Source organism: Neodiprion pinetum, chromosome 4 (assembly GCF_021155775.2).
Source record: "Neodiprion pinetum isolate iyNeoPine1 chromosome 4, iyNeoPine1.2, whole genome shotgun sequence".
NCBI classification, from domain to species: domain Eukaryota; kingdom Metazoa; phylum Arthropoda; class Insecta; order Hymenoptera; family Diprionidae; genus Neodiprion; species Neodiprion pinetum.
In genome coordinates, this window is record NC_060235.2 from 35353073 (window position 1) to 35371082 (window position 18010).

Sequence of the window (18010 nt, forward strand, 5' to 3'; positions counted from 1 at the left end):
TTGTCGCAAACACGAATTCCATACGGCGCAAATGGATAATATAGATTCTAACTAATTAGCTAATTCGTTGTACAATTCGCTCTCAGCTACTCAGCGTTTGTAATGCTTTCACGATAGAGTTAAAAAAAGAAAAAGAAAAAATTAAGTGTGCATCCCGCATGCCTACACGTAGACGTATTGTTTGATAATTATTATGCATGTATGCACAACAATCACAATATTCCGTTACTGAATTATTTTTTCATGGCCACAGATGTTGGCACGTATTTTATTTATCTTCAGAAACTGCGTCTCATCGGTAAAGTCTGCAATAAAAGGAATCAACCGTCGCTATTTCGCATGTTATGTATGAATATTGTTATATGCGTTCTAAGAAAACTCTCGATTGTAAGCCGCTAATCGCTTCGACTTTGGTCACGTGGTGTGATATTCATATTGCAAGATCGTTAATAGATTTAAAACAAATGTTTACGTTATCCGTTGTGCAGAGATACGTATAACGTGATTATCATTAGCGTCGAAATTCATTGAAATGAAATCCCCGATTCATCCGCCCCTCGGGGAGTCGTCGAAAGGTCAATCCAATCATGATTTAGGTGTCTCTAGTGGATGGCAAAACGAACATGGTGAACTATAGGCGAAAGCTAGAATGAGCAGGCGTACCGTGAATATATCTATAGGTATTTTCACTTCGCGGTTTGAAAACATGTTATTATTTTTAAAGTTTCACCGACATCTTATTTTTCTGAAAGCATAATGCATGACATATATTTTAACGATACGAGGAGCTGTCCCGGTAAATCTGTCATGCTAAAACATTCTAAAAATATGCAAAACATAGGACTTTTGTTTCGTCGCCTGGGCAGCTATAAGCGTGAGTGGACTCATCTGCAGCCCAGCTATAAGCTGACGTATCCAAATTAAATATTATTTTAATATTTCTATTGCAAAAGCAGAAAGTACAACGAAATATTATTACATTGTATAAGTAGCACGAAATTGATAATTTTTCAACCATCTACGGATAACGATGCAATTTGGGGCGGAGATTCAGCGACACCTTGCTTCGGTATATTAACACCTACGAGTGTAATTGTACGGAAATTTAAAACGCCGGACCCCCGTGCAAGAAATTTATACGTTCGATGCGAAACGAAGCGGTTAATCAAACAGGAGCAACGAAAAGGGTGAAAAAAGATTATAACGGATAATTTGTTCAAGACAATTTTTATGCGACGAATCCAGCACATTTTCTACTCTTATGGGGCTAGTGGCTGGCGGGTTCATCAACATACAGACAGCTTGGCACGTTCTCGGGAGTTATCTAACGATCAATCTCGTAGAAAGGTGCGATATCATCTCAATAATGCGCGTCTGAAAAACAGCGAATTTATGACCGCCCTATCCGCATATACCTACCGGTATTTAGTTATAAGCGAGCTGTTTCCAAAGGCAAAAATACATATCGCGTATGCTTATCGACCATTTAGTTACTCACAACTTTACTTTACGTAATGAAGCCGATACGGTAACCGCAGTAGTTTTGCGCCGTGAACATGTGGGTCAAATTATTACGGCCACACTAGAATCTTAATGGAATCTTTATAGTTTCAACGACAAGCGAAGAAACACTTTTGCGGCAAGGTGGTAAATGGAAAAAAAAAAAATCTCAGACTTGTAACGAAAGAGTACAAATCACACTGTTCGGTACTGTAAACCCAGTTTCGGGATCTTTTGGTGTACAGTCCTGAATTAATCATTAGTCCGTTGTGATCCTACGTAATATTATATATTATATATAATATTGTCCTTTGTCTTGATAATGTAGCGATATACCGCGTGTTGGATTAGAAACGCCGCGAGGGTTCTCAAACGCTGTCAATTTGTGTAACGTACAAAGGTAACGAGGAAATATTTATTCGCGTATCCATCGTTGACGAGGTGACCAAAGCCGGTAAAGTTTCCGGCTCGATTAGAAAAATTTCACATAAGGCAATGAGAGAATTCTGCGAGAATTATACCGCTCTTCTTACGATTAATTTTGTTCTGGTTTCAATTCTCTTGCGACAGTCAAGTGGTTCCGTAAGAACGGGCTGATAATGGCTTTAGAGTAGGTATTTACTCTGGCTTACAGCCAGAAACGCGTGAATTAACTGACACGTATTTGATAGTTGGATAACGACGAGGTTGTCGGCCATTTCTATGCGACCGGCGCGGGCGGCGCTAAAATAAGAGACACGCTAAATCTCTATCACTGTATACATCGTGCACGGTCAATACGCGCGACCGTAACTTGAACGCTAAATCGGATGGAATGATTAGAGCTTTCACGCTGGGCCGAAGCCGAGACCTACGGATGTTCGACCTTGTGGTACGATCTATTATTGCAACAAAGCTAAAATCGCCGATGAACCCATCCTACTAACCACGTTTCACGCATATCGCATAAAGCCCGTTCCAATATGATTTTGCCCCATGGAAGCACCGTGGATTTACTATAATTTCAATCTTTCACCTTATACGGCATGATTCTTGCTCGTTGTTAGAATAATTATCGGTAGAATCTGTTGTTTTGCATACTCTTATTTTTTGTTTCTCATTCTTGTGTTTCAGGTAAGTGTGTCTAAATATTGCAGTTCTTGCGAGCACTTTACCTCAACGAAAAAAGTGAGTTATTTCAAACTACAGAAATTAACTTTCAACGAAAAATTTTTGATGATTCGTCCTCTCCACTAACGTTAATTTTTTTTCCTATATACAAGTATATTCGGTTGAAAAATAAGTACGCACATTGCGACGGTAAATATCATGAATACGATCCGATTTCAACCATGCGATAAAACCTTTGCACGCGCCATGGTGAATTTTATACTTGTTTTCAATATTCGTTCGTCATAGAACGAACGGACAGGCCAATTAGTGAACGTTTTACACTTCTGACTGCACTCACCCGATAAATGATTGCTCCAGTGGCTCTGGGTAAAAATTGAGGATATTAATATTATACAGAATAATCAATAGACCTGGGATTTTGGGGAAAATATATTTTATAACTAATTGACGTTTTATTGTAATATTTTAAATACTTGTGCGTCTTGAAAAAATGTGATAGACGAATGGGGCGTGACTGGGAGTTACTTTTGTAACACATTTATATCGCTACGTCGCGTAGTTCTGCAATTTACATCAGCACAGGATTTCAGCGTCGGCGAGTAAGCTTTAACGAGATTCCAAAATCACGGTGCTTTGAGCGGGATACAGAGGAAAATACCACGCATCGGAGACGCAAAATTCCAAGGCGAAGATTACCTCGTCACAAAGAAGCAGCGGCACGCAATTAACTTTGAAAGATGGGTTAAAATGTCGCGAGACTGTTTGAAGCTTCCTAAATAGAGACTGCCGACCCCCGCTAAGGGAAATTCCTCACCGATGTTCTTTGTTGAACGTTACTCTGTCTGTAAATTTCCGCGGCGATGCCGTGTATCTTATTCGACGCGGTGGATAATCCGCAACCAGTTATTCTGTCCTCCGCCGTATCTAAACTTTGCCTAATTAATCTCAGTGAACAGGGTCATCTGCAAAAGAGATTGCGATCTATCGTCCAAAATTTCCTGGGATCCTATGCATACATATTCGATACCGAAGTTGAGACTTTTACGTGATAATTATATTTGCCTTCAGTAAACTCAATTATTGCTCAACGATATTTTGACGGACACTTTTCTAATCGAAAACTGTAATACATGAAGGGACATTGCCGAATTTCAAGCGTCGTACAATTATTCGTTTCGCATAATACAGACAATGAAATATATGCTGAGAATTTATCCGAAACACGTGTATTTTAAATGGGGAAATCAACCTTCTTGGTGGGACGTGTTAGAGTTGAGGTAAGAACCTGAAAAGAATAGGCTATTGTTTTTAAATTATTTGAAGTTGATTTGGAGGGTGAGCGGGAAAAAAATCGTCGATATCCTAAATAAGATACACCCTAATATACATTGATATTGAATCCTATGAAGAAAAATTTACATGCTGCCGATAACACAATAAAATTGTGGCAGACAGAAAAAGCAAAGCGGCGTGAAATGAATATTATACTTTTCTTCAATCGCCTTGAAGAGGATTGATGTTTTGATTCGATATCCCAAAAACGTTTCATGAACCGTCAATTCTCACGGTCAGTGAAAACAAAAAACGAATCAAGCAAAGTGTCAGGATCACGGATAAAGTAAGCTGCTTTCGTTTAAAATGTAGCAATATTTCAAAGCGATACAACATCAATTTCGTATGTGTTGTCAGCTTCATTCACGCTTGTCAAACATTAGGTACGCGCGTTTATTTATCAGTAACGCAAACTGTGCGTTCGCATGTGTAATTCGATCACACACACGCCATATAACGGTGGGATTTTCAAAGTACGTTACACGATTCAATAGATGAGATAGACGGCATTATCTCTGAAATTTATATTCAGACTTATGCACCATTGAAATTTGCTTTGTTTTAAAAAATATTCTCTCACCGAAGATATTTGGAAAAACGGGTGAAAATCCGTAGTCCGTATCAGATCTGCGCTGTATAAAGATCGCGATTGAGGTGATACGGAACCCCGGGAATTGTGGTCGGGACGTAAAACCAAAGCAGAGAAAGAACACGCAGCTTTCCAAAGCTGCTTCTTCACCCTGTACGTCACGCAGAGGGATACGCCCGTGCTTACCCTGTTTTATTAATAGGATCAGAGGACTCAATGTCCTTTGGTCCCGGAGCACGCGAAGAATTCTTGGACTACCTTCCAGAATATCTCCTCCTCTTTCACAGACCCTTCCGTACCTTCTTACGACCGCAAATATGCTCTGACGCGTGCTAAACCACTCGGGGATACGCCAATATGGATTCTGATATCGGAGCTCCGAGCATTCTTATCGGTACTTTACCCGAAACGAAAGAAGTCATTTATTGTCAGTTTTGATATCGCGGTTCGGTCCTGATCCAGACCAGCATTACTATATGGAAATCAAAAATTTCAGGATCAGATTGATTGATATTTTACATTAATTTATATTTCGTGAAGCGATCCTGAGTATTATCAAAATAGAATCATGGAGGTGAGGGAGAACCTCTAGAGTTCTCTGATCGAGTAGGAAGCTCCGATTTTCTATATTTTTGGTCAATTGTCGACAAAAAAGAACAACGTATCTCATAACGCACCCGAGCTAAATTCGACCCTCTCGAATCTGTTGTACCTTATACTGTAATACTCCACTGCGAATATATTATATCCTTCTTCAAGTTTGTTGGAAAACTTGAGGAAACTTATGCCTTTGAGGATGAATTCACCTTCCTATACACTGTTGTACAAAGTAATTGCGACGTCATGCGTCAGTTAATAACATCAAACCAACTACAAACTGTCCGTAAAGTTTATTTCGAAAGACGTTAACACCTCGTCGTTGCAGGTCTCAGTGTTCTTATGAATCAATCGGTCGCTTTCTCAGCTTAGGCGGATATGAGCTAATCCAGAAAACTCTTGTTTCTACATCGAATAAAACCAAAACTCAACGTTAGACGGTTTATTGTTACAAGCGATAGATTCAGACCTACTGAAAATATCAATTCCGTCAAGTTTAAACGAGGTACGTAGCTGGAATATTTTCCTGGACGCAAAGTGCTTATCTAACGATTTGTTTAGACATAGTCTGTATAAGTTTCGTCAGTCTCCTCACGTGTGACGAATTCGCGGAGGCACGTGGTTCTGATTCATCGTTCGGTTGTATTTCGCGGCTACGACATAACCTATCGTGTATAACTGACGTCACTAGCTGGTAATATTATTTCTGGCACATGACGTTGAGCCGTTGCAGGGTACAGCCCACTTGACTAAGCACCCAGGGTACCAGACTGCCAAATGAGCCGTGCTAAAACGTCTATACAAATGCTCGCAATCCGTTGACGTATGACGCGTGATTGATGCCGCTGGAGGGGAAATGGTGCTATAGCGATTGCTAATTATGTGAAAAATCGCGATCAGTGATGAGTGTCGGGAATGTATAGTCATAGACACGACAAATTGAACGCTTACTGTCTTCTACCTTTGCAGGACAGAACTAACGGAGTTTCTGCTTGTTGTATCGTCGAAGAGTACCCGATGTTCTCTTTATATTCGTTCCACCGTCGCGACAAAACCTTCTATTCGGGTTCACCGAAGTTGTATCAGTCCCTGCGGGCTATTCTACCGACCAGATCGCGTCCCATGATTCGAGATCAAAGGGGTTGAAAGACCATGATAACGACCCCAAGGCACCCGAACTGCTTCTGTTAATTAAATGCACGAACTTAATTAACAAACAATTCTTTTCACACATCTCATCCATTTATGATTACAGTTTCAGTAGATTTTTGGCAAAGACATTATCGAGTGCAGAAATGGAAATAATTGGTTAAACAAAAAATACGCAAACGAGCAAAAGTCTATCGTCTCTTCTTCGATTACTTTCTAAAGCGTGCAATATCGTACGGAAATCGACTTACCGTTTCCTCAGTTACATTGTACACATACCCGCTTGGCGCAGGCGTTGAATATACATTATATACCATGTGATAAATACGTGCATATATTGGCTAATTTGTGGCTTGGGCCGACAGGTGATATCGATCCATCGGAAGCATTCAGCATCCGAACGACGTAGCATAAGTGGTAGGTACACATAGTTCCGCGGTGATTTGTAATTCCGATTGCGACGTCTACACTCGTTGGAGCAATCGTTATTTAGGATTGGCATTGGCAGTTCCAGCATTCGGCATTGGCGGAACGGTATAACTAGGTGGGAAAAAAAAAGATAACTTAACCCCAGAGGTCTTTGCAGCTCACAATATCTGCACTTTCGGGTATCCGCAGTGTGATTGTAGACGAGTATAAGTTGAAAAATAGCAGGTGTATGAAAATCTGACAACTTTTACAACGTAATTCTAAGTCTTCTTCTTTCGTGCTTTCTGTTCCTTTTTTCGTCGCGAGTGAAAACCTCTCAACGACCAACGTGACGTCAGTAAAGAATCGCAGGAACTTTTTCCCAATCATTCGAATGCTCGTTATGATCACTGTTATTATATCAGAGGCACATGTATTGATTCGAAACGGCTTTGATTCTCGTTCAGAGGTTTCAATCGGGTGAGATTGTACGGTCGGATGAGGATCGTCACATCGTTAATCACACTGGCTTCGTTCGTTATTGATATTTTTAATCCTTATCACATGTGTATTTTTAATTCCTCGTTTCTCTGTTTTCAGCGAAAAAAAGGAAATTATTGCAATCACCCCGAAAACGAAAAGTTGGCTTTTCACTAGATCTCGACGTTTCAAGGTCTAGAGAATTACCCCTGACGTATGTATGTATGTATGTATGTACGTGATCAATTTTTTTTCCGATGATATCTCGAGAACTAGTTACCGAATTTCAATGATTTAGTCTCAACCGAGGCGGCTTTTCCAAACTTAGAACAGATTAGATTTTGGCTTTGATCGGTTCTGTACTTTTTCAATTATTTAAATAACAAAATTCGAAAAAATGAAATAAAAATGATATCGTAAAGATGGATGACCGATAACGAATCCAAGGTCAGACTTTCAAAATTTTTAATGGTGAAACCGTTATACTGGTTAAGAATTAAAAAAATCATCATATTTTCACGTAATATGGTATCCGAGGGCTTTAAAAGCGTTAATCGCGAAACTGAATCCGTAGTTCGAAATCCGAATTGGATATTATTATTTGAATTTACGAAGGTTGTCAGCTTGTCATTAGCGACGAACCCCCGGAGCCAGAGGGGTCATCGAGTTGTAATTAGAAGACGCGAACGGATTGTTCTACCGAAAGGGTAACCCATTGTCCCTGTTATACGATGGAGACTACCGGGCTTAAAGCACCGTCCAATGCTGTGTCTCCTTGGAAACTACTTCAAACTCGGAAGTTCGAGTCGGAAAATCTGAAATCGGATTTTGCTACCCTGCATCTGCCTACGTGAGCGGAATCTTCCCGCAAAAGAAATAATTCGATAATAATAAGTCCACGTTTCGCGGTGCGTTTTACTTCGAACCCCTGCAGTACGGTCATGGATATTATTAATAATAAAAATTTTCCGCCCTCTCTTCGTCGTGTTTATATACACCACATGGTGCGGCAGGAGTGAAATTTACACAGGCCAAATCCAAAACTGTTCGAAACAAAGCAATGTTGAAATTTCAGTTACTGTATAGCCGGCTTTAAGCCGCCTTGCATCGCACATTCGCACTTCAATTTGATGCCGAATTCAATTTCAGGCCATGGCAAAGAGTAATTGAAAATTGTTCAGCTGAACTAATTGTTTCGGACTGACTGATTTGACAGTGAAGCACAAGGATCTTGGTAAGGGCTCTTCGGCTAAACCTTGAATAAACAATTTTGTACAAATGTGATTTCAAGTCAGAGAGACGAAATAAATAGGAATTGATCCAGTTTTAGTTGCCAATGCTCGCGTATTAATTTGGCAACCAACCGGACGAAGGAAACAGTGTGCATAAGAAGTTTCGTTCGTCGTCTGGGCCTGAACATGCAGAGCCACATTGGAAAGTGATGCTTGGACGAACGAAACTGACTGAATAATTTTCAAATAGTCCTGGGACTGAAATTTCGTGTATGAAGATGCCGAGTTAATTGAAACCTGCAGGGTTGGTATGATGAAGACCGTTCCTGCGTGTGCTTAAAAGCTCTCGAACGTACGGAAGGATATTTCATGTGTTTAATTTGGAACCAACTGTAGTCCTCCTCGTTTCAATTACGACGCAATTGCTATCATTTTGGGGTTCTATATATATCGAGTTAGGTATTCGGATTGAACACGATCAACGAGAATGAAAGAGAACAAATTGTTAATTCAAAACAGAAAAAGCAGGTAATCGAGCAACACGTAACTAAATCTTGATACGTTGAAAAAAATGTTTTTCCAATAATTGAACAAGACTGGACCGCACAGAAGAAGATCATTTGAACAAAAATGCATAAATCCTTGACCTGATTTTTACACATCCGTACGAGTCCTCTACTGATGTTGAAAGTATATCGGTTTGAATGCATGGCGGATTTTTCAGAAAAAAGGAATAGCCGTTTCGTACCGTCGAGTCAAAATAATGACTAATTTCAGTCGAAATAAAAAGAAAAAACATGGAGGTACGCGAGTGTTTTGGAAATAATGTGCAAATCTAACAACGACACAAGTATTTCTAGCGAACTACGTCGTGAACTTTTTCAAGTTTCGCACAAAAGGCAGCCTGCCCTTAATTTGATCTCGTAATAGAAGTTTTTCACTCTCGACATGTTACAAAGAAGCTGCATTCTTTCTCCGGAAGAATTACGTTATTAAAAGTTTAAGACTCTCTGAAAATGTTCTCTGCGCGTCCGCGATATTATATGGGCATCGAATTTAATCACGCTTAGAGATTATACGAGCTTTCGTTCGCGATGAGGAGTTTGCTGCCCTTTTCTCACAACGATTTGTCTTTGCAATGAGTAGCGTGGGTCAAGTTTCTACCCTAATTCTCTGCACAACACGCATACATATTTATCTGCACAGCTGAATAGCTTACGAAGGAGACACGAATGTTTATTCGTGAAACTCGACAATGAGTCGACTAAAAGTTTCACACACAATAGAGCATGTAGGTCGAGTCGTGGCTGAGGTCTGTTAATTAAAAAATCATAAATAATCATCACCTGTACCCATTATTCAAACTCGTTCTCTTGCGCTGGCTAATTAACTCTGGTAATTTAGGGAAATTATTAGATTATTTGGTGAAGGGTTTCAACGCAAATGAGTTAAATATATCGACCACATATTGTTCTTCAGTCCGCGTGATGATAATTAAAAAAGTTTTCGGTCAATATTCTCACTTTAGATGATACGAACGGGTATTATACAAACTGTAACTTGAGCTTAAGACAAAAGTTTGCAGGAACTCGCGCTAGCAGAATCGCAAACAACATTTTTGAATAATTGAAAATACCTGTCCTTCGTGGAATATCCAAGCTTTACGCTCATTACGGATACGTGCGGTCTGCATTGCCGGATGAGATCCAGGGCCCTCCACCTCTACGCCAACGGCTATGATTAAGCTTTGCTGCTTAATTAATTTCTGACGGGTACTGTATGTTTACTAAGACAACGTTCGCCTAATCCTGCGAAGGGTTATATTCTCTGCACGGATGAAACAACGGCATCAACGCAAACTATTCGTTCAGTTTTCTCAACCGACCGCAATAACGTGCGGAAAAATATTACGCCAAATCCGAAAATTGAAAACGGGGAAATCATTTTCTCATCGATGCTCAAATTCTTGTTAAAAAGAGAGAAACAAGACGCATAGACGTATTTTTCTGATACACTCTAGTGAATTCAAAAAAATTGCAAACCCTATCAGTATATGTGCTCATTGTAATCCTTGTATGGAACTATGGACACAGCGTGGTGTTTTATTTTTTTTTTTAACCAACAAAAAACTGGAAACGTAATTGGAGCTCGACATTTGGAAGTTCTTAACGGATTCGAAAGTGATTATCCTTCGTTATAAATTTTCAATCGGAAAAACACTCGAACGCTTTTTCATGCATCCTTTGCAGATACGAGATTGTGGGTGGAACCGAATGAACGGAAGCCTGCAGTCGGTAAGTTACCGACTGTGGAGGTAGGTTTGCTCGCAAAGCACACAGGTATGGCCTATCCTCCTGACAATAACCAGCGGTAGGTGGTGGCCTTGCGAAATGCCGCGGGTATGGAAGCGCGGCCTCATCATCGAGATGATCGTTGGAACGACTGTGGGAATCGATGGAGCGGATTGGATTTGCCGAGAAATAATAAGTGGAATTTCGACGAAAAGAGCTTGCGATGTGCTTCCGAAGAGGGAGCCGTAAATGTTTGGGAAAAATTCGGTGGCTGCTGATCATATTTCGCGAAGAACCACGCGCTCCATCTATTTGCTTTTTATCATGAAACTAATTTTCCCTGGATGTTGGAAGGGTGCGACGATTGAAGTCTGGTGTCTTAAGTTTTAGATTTCACTGAAGGAAGGCGAGAAGCGTGATGAGATTTCGTATTCGGGGATCTTCTCGCTTCCCTCGAGTGGCAAATAATGCGCAGGCTCAAATTCAAATTAAGGGGGAAAGTTTCGATCGCCCACTTTGCTCGGCAGATACTTAAAATATTAATGCACCACGTGGCGCTCACCCCCACTTCTCGAGAAAGCGCGAAAATTGAATTAGGGTTTTTAAATTCTCCATTCACGAGTCGTGACTCAATTCGCAGTGTACGATATCCGAGTCGAACATCCTACCCATGTAACGAGGGACGTCGAACGAAATGACGACAACTTTGTCTGCAGGAAATGAAACAACAAAAGTTCAGCGAATCGCGAGAGCCGCATGTGACACGCATCGCGTAACCGGGCATGTGACGACACACTGGCCGATAATAATTGTCATGTGGTCATTCGTATCACGCGAAAAGACGTCGACGCGCCAGGTACTCGGTCACATGAGCGTTTATACGTCGGTTACTCACCCGTTAGTGGGATCTCGGCGAACTTCTGTTGGTTAAAAATAGGCCTTCTGTTGGGCTGATGCTCTCAAAAATATTAACGAAATCGAAAATCAAAATACCGCATAGCGAAAACGGTTGAATCGAATCGACAAAGAGCCAACTCCCTAAAATGCGGAATATTTATAGAATAAATTGCGGTATTCGCCAAAAATAGACAGCTCTCCTACTTTTCGTCATCTCTGTACACAACTCGTATTTCAACATATGAGATAAAAATGTCTGCGTAATTTTTCTTCTTCTCATATCGAATCTCTACGTTTTAGGTCAGACAAAAAGAAATCTTCCCTCCGATGAAGGACAATCCGAAATTTTTGGAATAGTCTCGTTTTTAGTTTGGGAATCCCTCGTCGTGCGGTGATGTCGTTGAGCCTTTACTTGCTGAGGGTCTAAAGAATCGAGGCGAAGGAGTTCAGCAGTTCGTAAAATACTTGGAGCTTTCTGGCTGAAAGCTCCCTTGAAGTGTTCCGATGAGGTTAGTGGGCGGTATTGACTGGATACAGAAGAAGATGGAGGACAGGCTCTTTGACGACGAGAGCATCAGAAAGATAACGAAGAAGAGACGAAACACGATGCTTTCAGAAATTTATCGAACTATGACAACCGATACTTTTAGTCGTTCTTACGCTATTTCAGTCAATTGAGATTCCGTACAATCGATTCTTTTCTGTAACAATGTCACATTGGTATAATAGGATAGCTAACCGTTGTATACGCAAAGAAAAGCATGTTATCAACTGATGAGTTACGGAGATCCTGAGAAGGAGATATTTTATGCAAGTGCCGAGATAGCACAAAAGGATTTTTTTGTCAAATAAGTCTTTCACGGTACAGTTTATTATTATAGCTATTTTAAGAATAGCCATTCAAGTGAAAAGATTCGCGAAGCTTATTCATCTCACGATCAGGCTTAGTCACGATGAAAAATGTTATTCCAATAAAAAACCTGTTCGATTAACGTATGTAGTTTGCTAGATATATTTTTCCATTTATTCATCTCTCACGCATCTTTTGTGCGCGCAACAATTATATTCTAGCTAACAATTGCTCACGATAAAATTGGCAAACTTTATACATATACATACGTATATATTCTAATTACTTTGACGATAGGTTATTCAACGTAATATTTTTTTCTCCATTTATACTTGAGGCTAAAATAAACATAGTTTCAAATATTGAAACTCATCCGAAATTGGTGTAAGCATATTGCCGGGGGCAGAATATATCGATAAGTTGACTGATCTGTTGACTGAAATTCTGAATATAATTTATCCGTTTGAAATTTGATTCGATTCAATTGAATTCATCGTCAGACTCGTTGATTATATACCTAATTCACGGTGAACGATATCTGCGCCCAACAAAACCGAGAGTTTATCAAATTAAATACACAGATCGAACTCTGCTATCGAAGAACTGAATAATTACGAATTAACCGATCTGCTGTGGGCAAAAAGCACGTTTAGATTGATATTAACACCGGTTGACTTCGACGGAATTGTCGATATTGTCGCACAGAAAAATTGTCCCCGATTTAAATTGCCAGTTTTTAGAATTGTTACACGGCTAGCACCGGGATTTTAGGGGTCTTGAACTCTAGGCGGTGAAGGTACGCTCGGTTAGCTATAGCTAGCTCCACGTCGACGTCGACGTCGACGTCGGCTTGGGCGTCGCGTCGCAGCGCTCGCGTCGATACAGCCATGGACGGTGCGCGTTACGACGCCCGGCTAGAATTCTCTCTAACTCTGACCTACCCTTGACTTCAACTCGAACTCTTAAACGATCTAAATACTAACCGAATCCGCCTCGCTTTCGTCTCTCAAACTCTTCTCTGACGGACAAATATATCGTTCTTGCTTTACGACATAAATAATCCGCAATCGTCTCTTAGATCGGTGAAATTCCGGCGTCGATGTTTAATCAAGTGATCATTCCAGTGACGATCTGTGCAATGTGACCGAAGTATAAGACAATAATCAATAAACGATTACGCCGTTTACTACGGGTTGAAAATTTTCATCTTCTTATCTTCACGTGTTGTGACATATATTATAACAAGTGATCTTGTCTTTCCGGCATGTTTCGCAATACCGTTGTCCACAATTCAACGGCAACGGAACTCTCTATGCTTGCTGTTACATCTTCTATCTAATTTTACTTTAAATAACTTTAAATAACGTGAGTAATAATAATAGTTATAAAAATAACGATAAATCATCTCAGGGATGATGTTATAATTGCGTTTTATTGGTAAAAAAAAATTTTTGCAAGTTTAATAACCGTCTGAAGAACACGGAAGCCTAAAAATTGTACAGCCAATTAATTTTCGTGAAATAAATGTAATTAAAAGCAATTTTCATTAATTAATAGTACAATTATTATAGGATCGGCGCAAGCTGCGTGACGCTTTAAACTCCCGAGTGATTCCGCATATACAGCGATAATCACGTAAGCGGAATAATCACTTGGCAGCGTCTTTAATATCGTACTTGAAACTCGAAAAAAATCATCGCTAAAACCCGGTATGCAATAATTTTGAAATTGAAGAAGTCCGTTTAAGCTCACAGCCTAATACACAAGTGATAACATAATATACTAAAATTACACAACATTTGTAGAGTTAACTTAAACGCTGGTAAATTATCGGGATACATACAAGTTGAGGATTGGAAAAAATCAAAATAATCAATAAATAATAAAGATGCAACGTCAAACGTGATATTGAATTAGTACGAAGCAGAATTCAACGCCGCAACGACAATAAAGAAATCATCGAAAAACTAGAAACAACTATTAAGAATTATTAACGACAGACTGACCACAGCAAAAAGCGAATCGTATAATTCATTGCATGCTTTAACCTTCGATTTCTCGCACATATTGTGTTGTACGCATAATTCTCGATGCATCGGTCGCAGGATCGAGACTCCCGCAACGAAAATTGGCATATTTCTGCCCCTCTGAATTCAAACGTCTTCCACGATCAACCTCCACGGTATTTTTCTCGAATGAAATAGAAATCTCAGAATCAACTGTATTCGTACCGCCAGATCAAGAGTGACGGCACCGAAGGATGGAACTAGGCGTCGTGCCGTCGGCATTCCGAGAAATTCGTGTGTTTGCGGTATATTGAAAATTTGCGAGAGCAAAAATTGCCCTTTGAGAATAAAAAGGTATAAACTTCGGTGCCCGAAAGGCAAAAATGTACTCAAGAGAGAGGAAAAAGATTGAATGATGAGAAGCAATGAAAATTTTGTGAGGCCGTAATCGGGAGCCGGAATGGGCCAGGATTGGTGCGCCCGCAGGAGGAAGCGGTCCAGCAGTGGATGCTGTCCTTGCGGACCGCGTGTACATCCTTCGAACTGGTCAGTTCCAATCACGTATCTTACATGTTATGTCACTTTCACCGTTAGTTTTATCCAACCGGCTCGCTTGCCTTAAGATCGTCGTCTTTGTTCAAGTATTTCTTTATCTTCTTTTCCCACCAGCGCCGCGATGCCTCTGCGAACAACAAAGTCGTCTATTTCTTACGTGTGAAAACTGGCAAACTGCGCCTGAAACTTTCGTGTTCTTATCGAATGAATTTGCGTCAAGTACACAGGCAGAATTTCGAAAGCGTAGTGAGCATTGGTATCGAATTTAGACTAATCGAAAAAGTACAATAAAACCCTGCTGTTTGTAAAATTGTATAAATAGACAATATAACGGTATTAGTCGCAGTTATATTTTTCTAATGCGATTTCACCCCCTGAAATACTTTTCTGCCAGTGATGGAAAGCCTGTGAATTCATACGTTCGCAAATATCTCAAGCGTTCAAACTCGCAAATGTATATAAACGATCTAATTCTTACGCAACAGTATATTCGCTATAAATTTCGAATGTTAGGTACGTAGACGCAATTTCACTCTAAATTTACTCGACAAGGTTTGTATCGTCGATGAGACGTAATCTGGTCTCTGCTCGACAAATTCCATTTGCGACCGTAACCCCGTCCCAGTGAATGTGAAAATTAACCTATTTTGCCAATTTATCGTTTACGTGGAATAACGTTGAGGGGTAAAATGGAATATAATTCTATTGCATGCCTTTGATTAAACGTTGTTCCACATTCAGAACACGGTATAATTCACATGTGAATCGGATTTTGAGGGGGATACACCGTGTTAGGTCAGCTAAAATTCTGTTTTCGACTCTAGAACGGTATTCTGTACGGATATCAATTATGACTGAAGAATAAAATGTAAAGAGGTAGAAACACACAAAAAAAAAAAAACAATTCGGAACTGTTATGAAAAATGTACATTCTACAACCTAATCGCGTTCCCCACACTCAAGCGAATACATAGACGAATCGTCGTGACCGCGACGAGCTATTTTTCTATTACGATATTGGATATTGTGGACGTGACGGTGGGTCATTATTAAATCGGGGATATTTCACCCTCAGGAAATTATTTCGGAAGCGATTTCTTCGTATCACTCGCCTGTCAAAGGTAATATATTTATTAGGGATCGAATTGTTAATTGAATCGAATGCTGTGCCTGTTCCCTAGCACGCGATACCTAGCTGAATAACCACTTATGATTGATGCCAAAATATAGTATGAATATTTTTGTACACTGTATTTCGGCAAAATTGTATGAATTATAGGTGAAGAGGTCTTCTTGTATTCGAAAAAAAAACGTTGTTAATACTCACGGTTTATAGTATAAAGTACGCGTGAATCTTCCATAAAAAAAATCTAATCCAAGGATTAAGTGAAACGAATTTAAGCATCGCGTGACTTTCGCAATCTGTGCCAAATCTAAAGCGATATATTTCGCAATAAAGTGCGCGATAATGTGTCCAATTCGTGTCACGAGTCGTCTCGAGGGACTGTTAAACATGTACTCCCAAGATCCTTGTTCCTTCTCATTTCTTCACTACAGTAAATTCATCTGATTTCCAACAGTCGAGAATTACATTTCAAATTTCAAATTTTCATCAAGCTAATATTTCCGTTGCGGATCCAAAACAACGCTATACGACGGAACGCTGCTACGTAATTATTCAAAACGCTCGTAACAAATTTTCGGCAAGCTACGAAGTTACAATCCAGTGAAGGGAGGAGAATCAAGGAATAATTCTAAGTACTCGCGTATAAAACATAGAAGCGGTGAAGGGACAAATCTTATCCAGGCACGCGACGTCAGAGTCGTTTACGAACGTCACGAGCATTGCCCACGCGTCACGAGCTTCGCAAAACTTAATTAGGTCACATCGACCCGTTCAATTTGGTTTGTAGTTACTCGAACACTTTGCACACGTGTCGGCTAGGCAGATTTACATACACGCGCAAAAACCGAACGACTATCAACGAACCTGTAAAGCACTGCACAGTAATTCGCGTAATCGATATACAATTTATTCGCTCGCTGCCCCCCCACCTCAGTGTCGTTTCACTTTTGTTCTGACTTTTATTTTCACCGCTTGTCGACGACTGTCGATTAAAACCAAATTGAAAGATTATCGCGTCTGCTTTTTGTGGTCCCATAGAAATTTTAATGAAAAAATGGACGATTCAAATTGAACGATTTATTTTATTATATTCCAAATCCCATATTCGAAATCTCAATTTACATTCATAAATCCTTCTTCGCGTGATTAGTCGGAATACGCGCAGTGTTCGAGTTTTATTTTATTTTGTCAGATGCGGAGTACGAATAAAGTCGACGGGGAAAATCTGAAAAGTGTTACGATCTCAGCGATAGGTCCTTACTTCTGTTGTTCACGCAATGATTCCTGATTCAATCGCGTAGACGAACGAAAAGTAGAAAAGTGTTACGAACTTGGCGATAGGTTTTCATTTCTATTGTTCGCGCAGTGATTCCCGATTCAATGGGGTGAACAAATTCGCACTAGCAATAATTTTATCCGCCTTGGATCTTCTTTTGAACGGGAACAAGTAAACCGCATCATGCTATAGCGACTAAAAGTATCTAGAACGATTTATGTAGTACCAATTACGGTACCTACGATTACGTCACACCAAGGATTTAAAATTACTTACGAGGATCTAGATTCACATTACCAATAACGCTAAACAAATACAGTCCTCGGGCAGTTTCTGTAATCAATTCGTGATCGATTTAAGACCACGGTGTTGCAAAACAAAAAATCACCGCCTCCCTCGTTCCTTTCACTTCAACCGCGATCTCGGCTGGCACGTATCTTCACAATACGTTTCAGATCCCGAGTCATCTTTCAACGATAAGACCCTGAAAATATGGTTTCGAATTCAGGCATAGATTTTGACCGTCAGATTATTCGGATAACTCGACCGCGTTCCTGAAAATTAAAACTGCGCTGCGGAAACCGGTCCAATTGAAGAGAGAAGGAACGA

The 18010-nt window shown here is 40.0% G+C and overlaps 1 protein-coding gene across 9 annotated transcripts in view; it reads left to right on the plus strand.

Moving 5' to 3' along the window:
- Positions 1–18010, plus strand: part of dnc (phosphodiesterase dunce) — a 216572-nt gene that overhangs the window by 83696 nt on the left and 114866 nt on the right. Inside the window, exon 1 of one of the 9 annotated variants that reach the window (XM_046623673.2) lies at positions 14039–14990. The exons of the other annotated variants lie outside the window; for them this stretch is intronic. Coding sequence (XP_046479629.1) covers positions 14905–14990 — 86 coding nt within the window. The 5' untranslated portion in view covers positions 14039–14904. Of the gene's footprint in view, positions 1–14038; positions 14991–18010 lie in introns of those variants that run through there. 9 annotated transcript variants of the gene reach the window in all.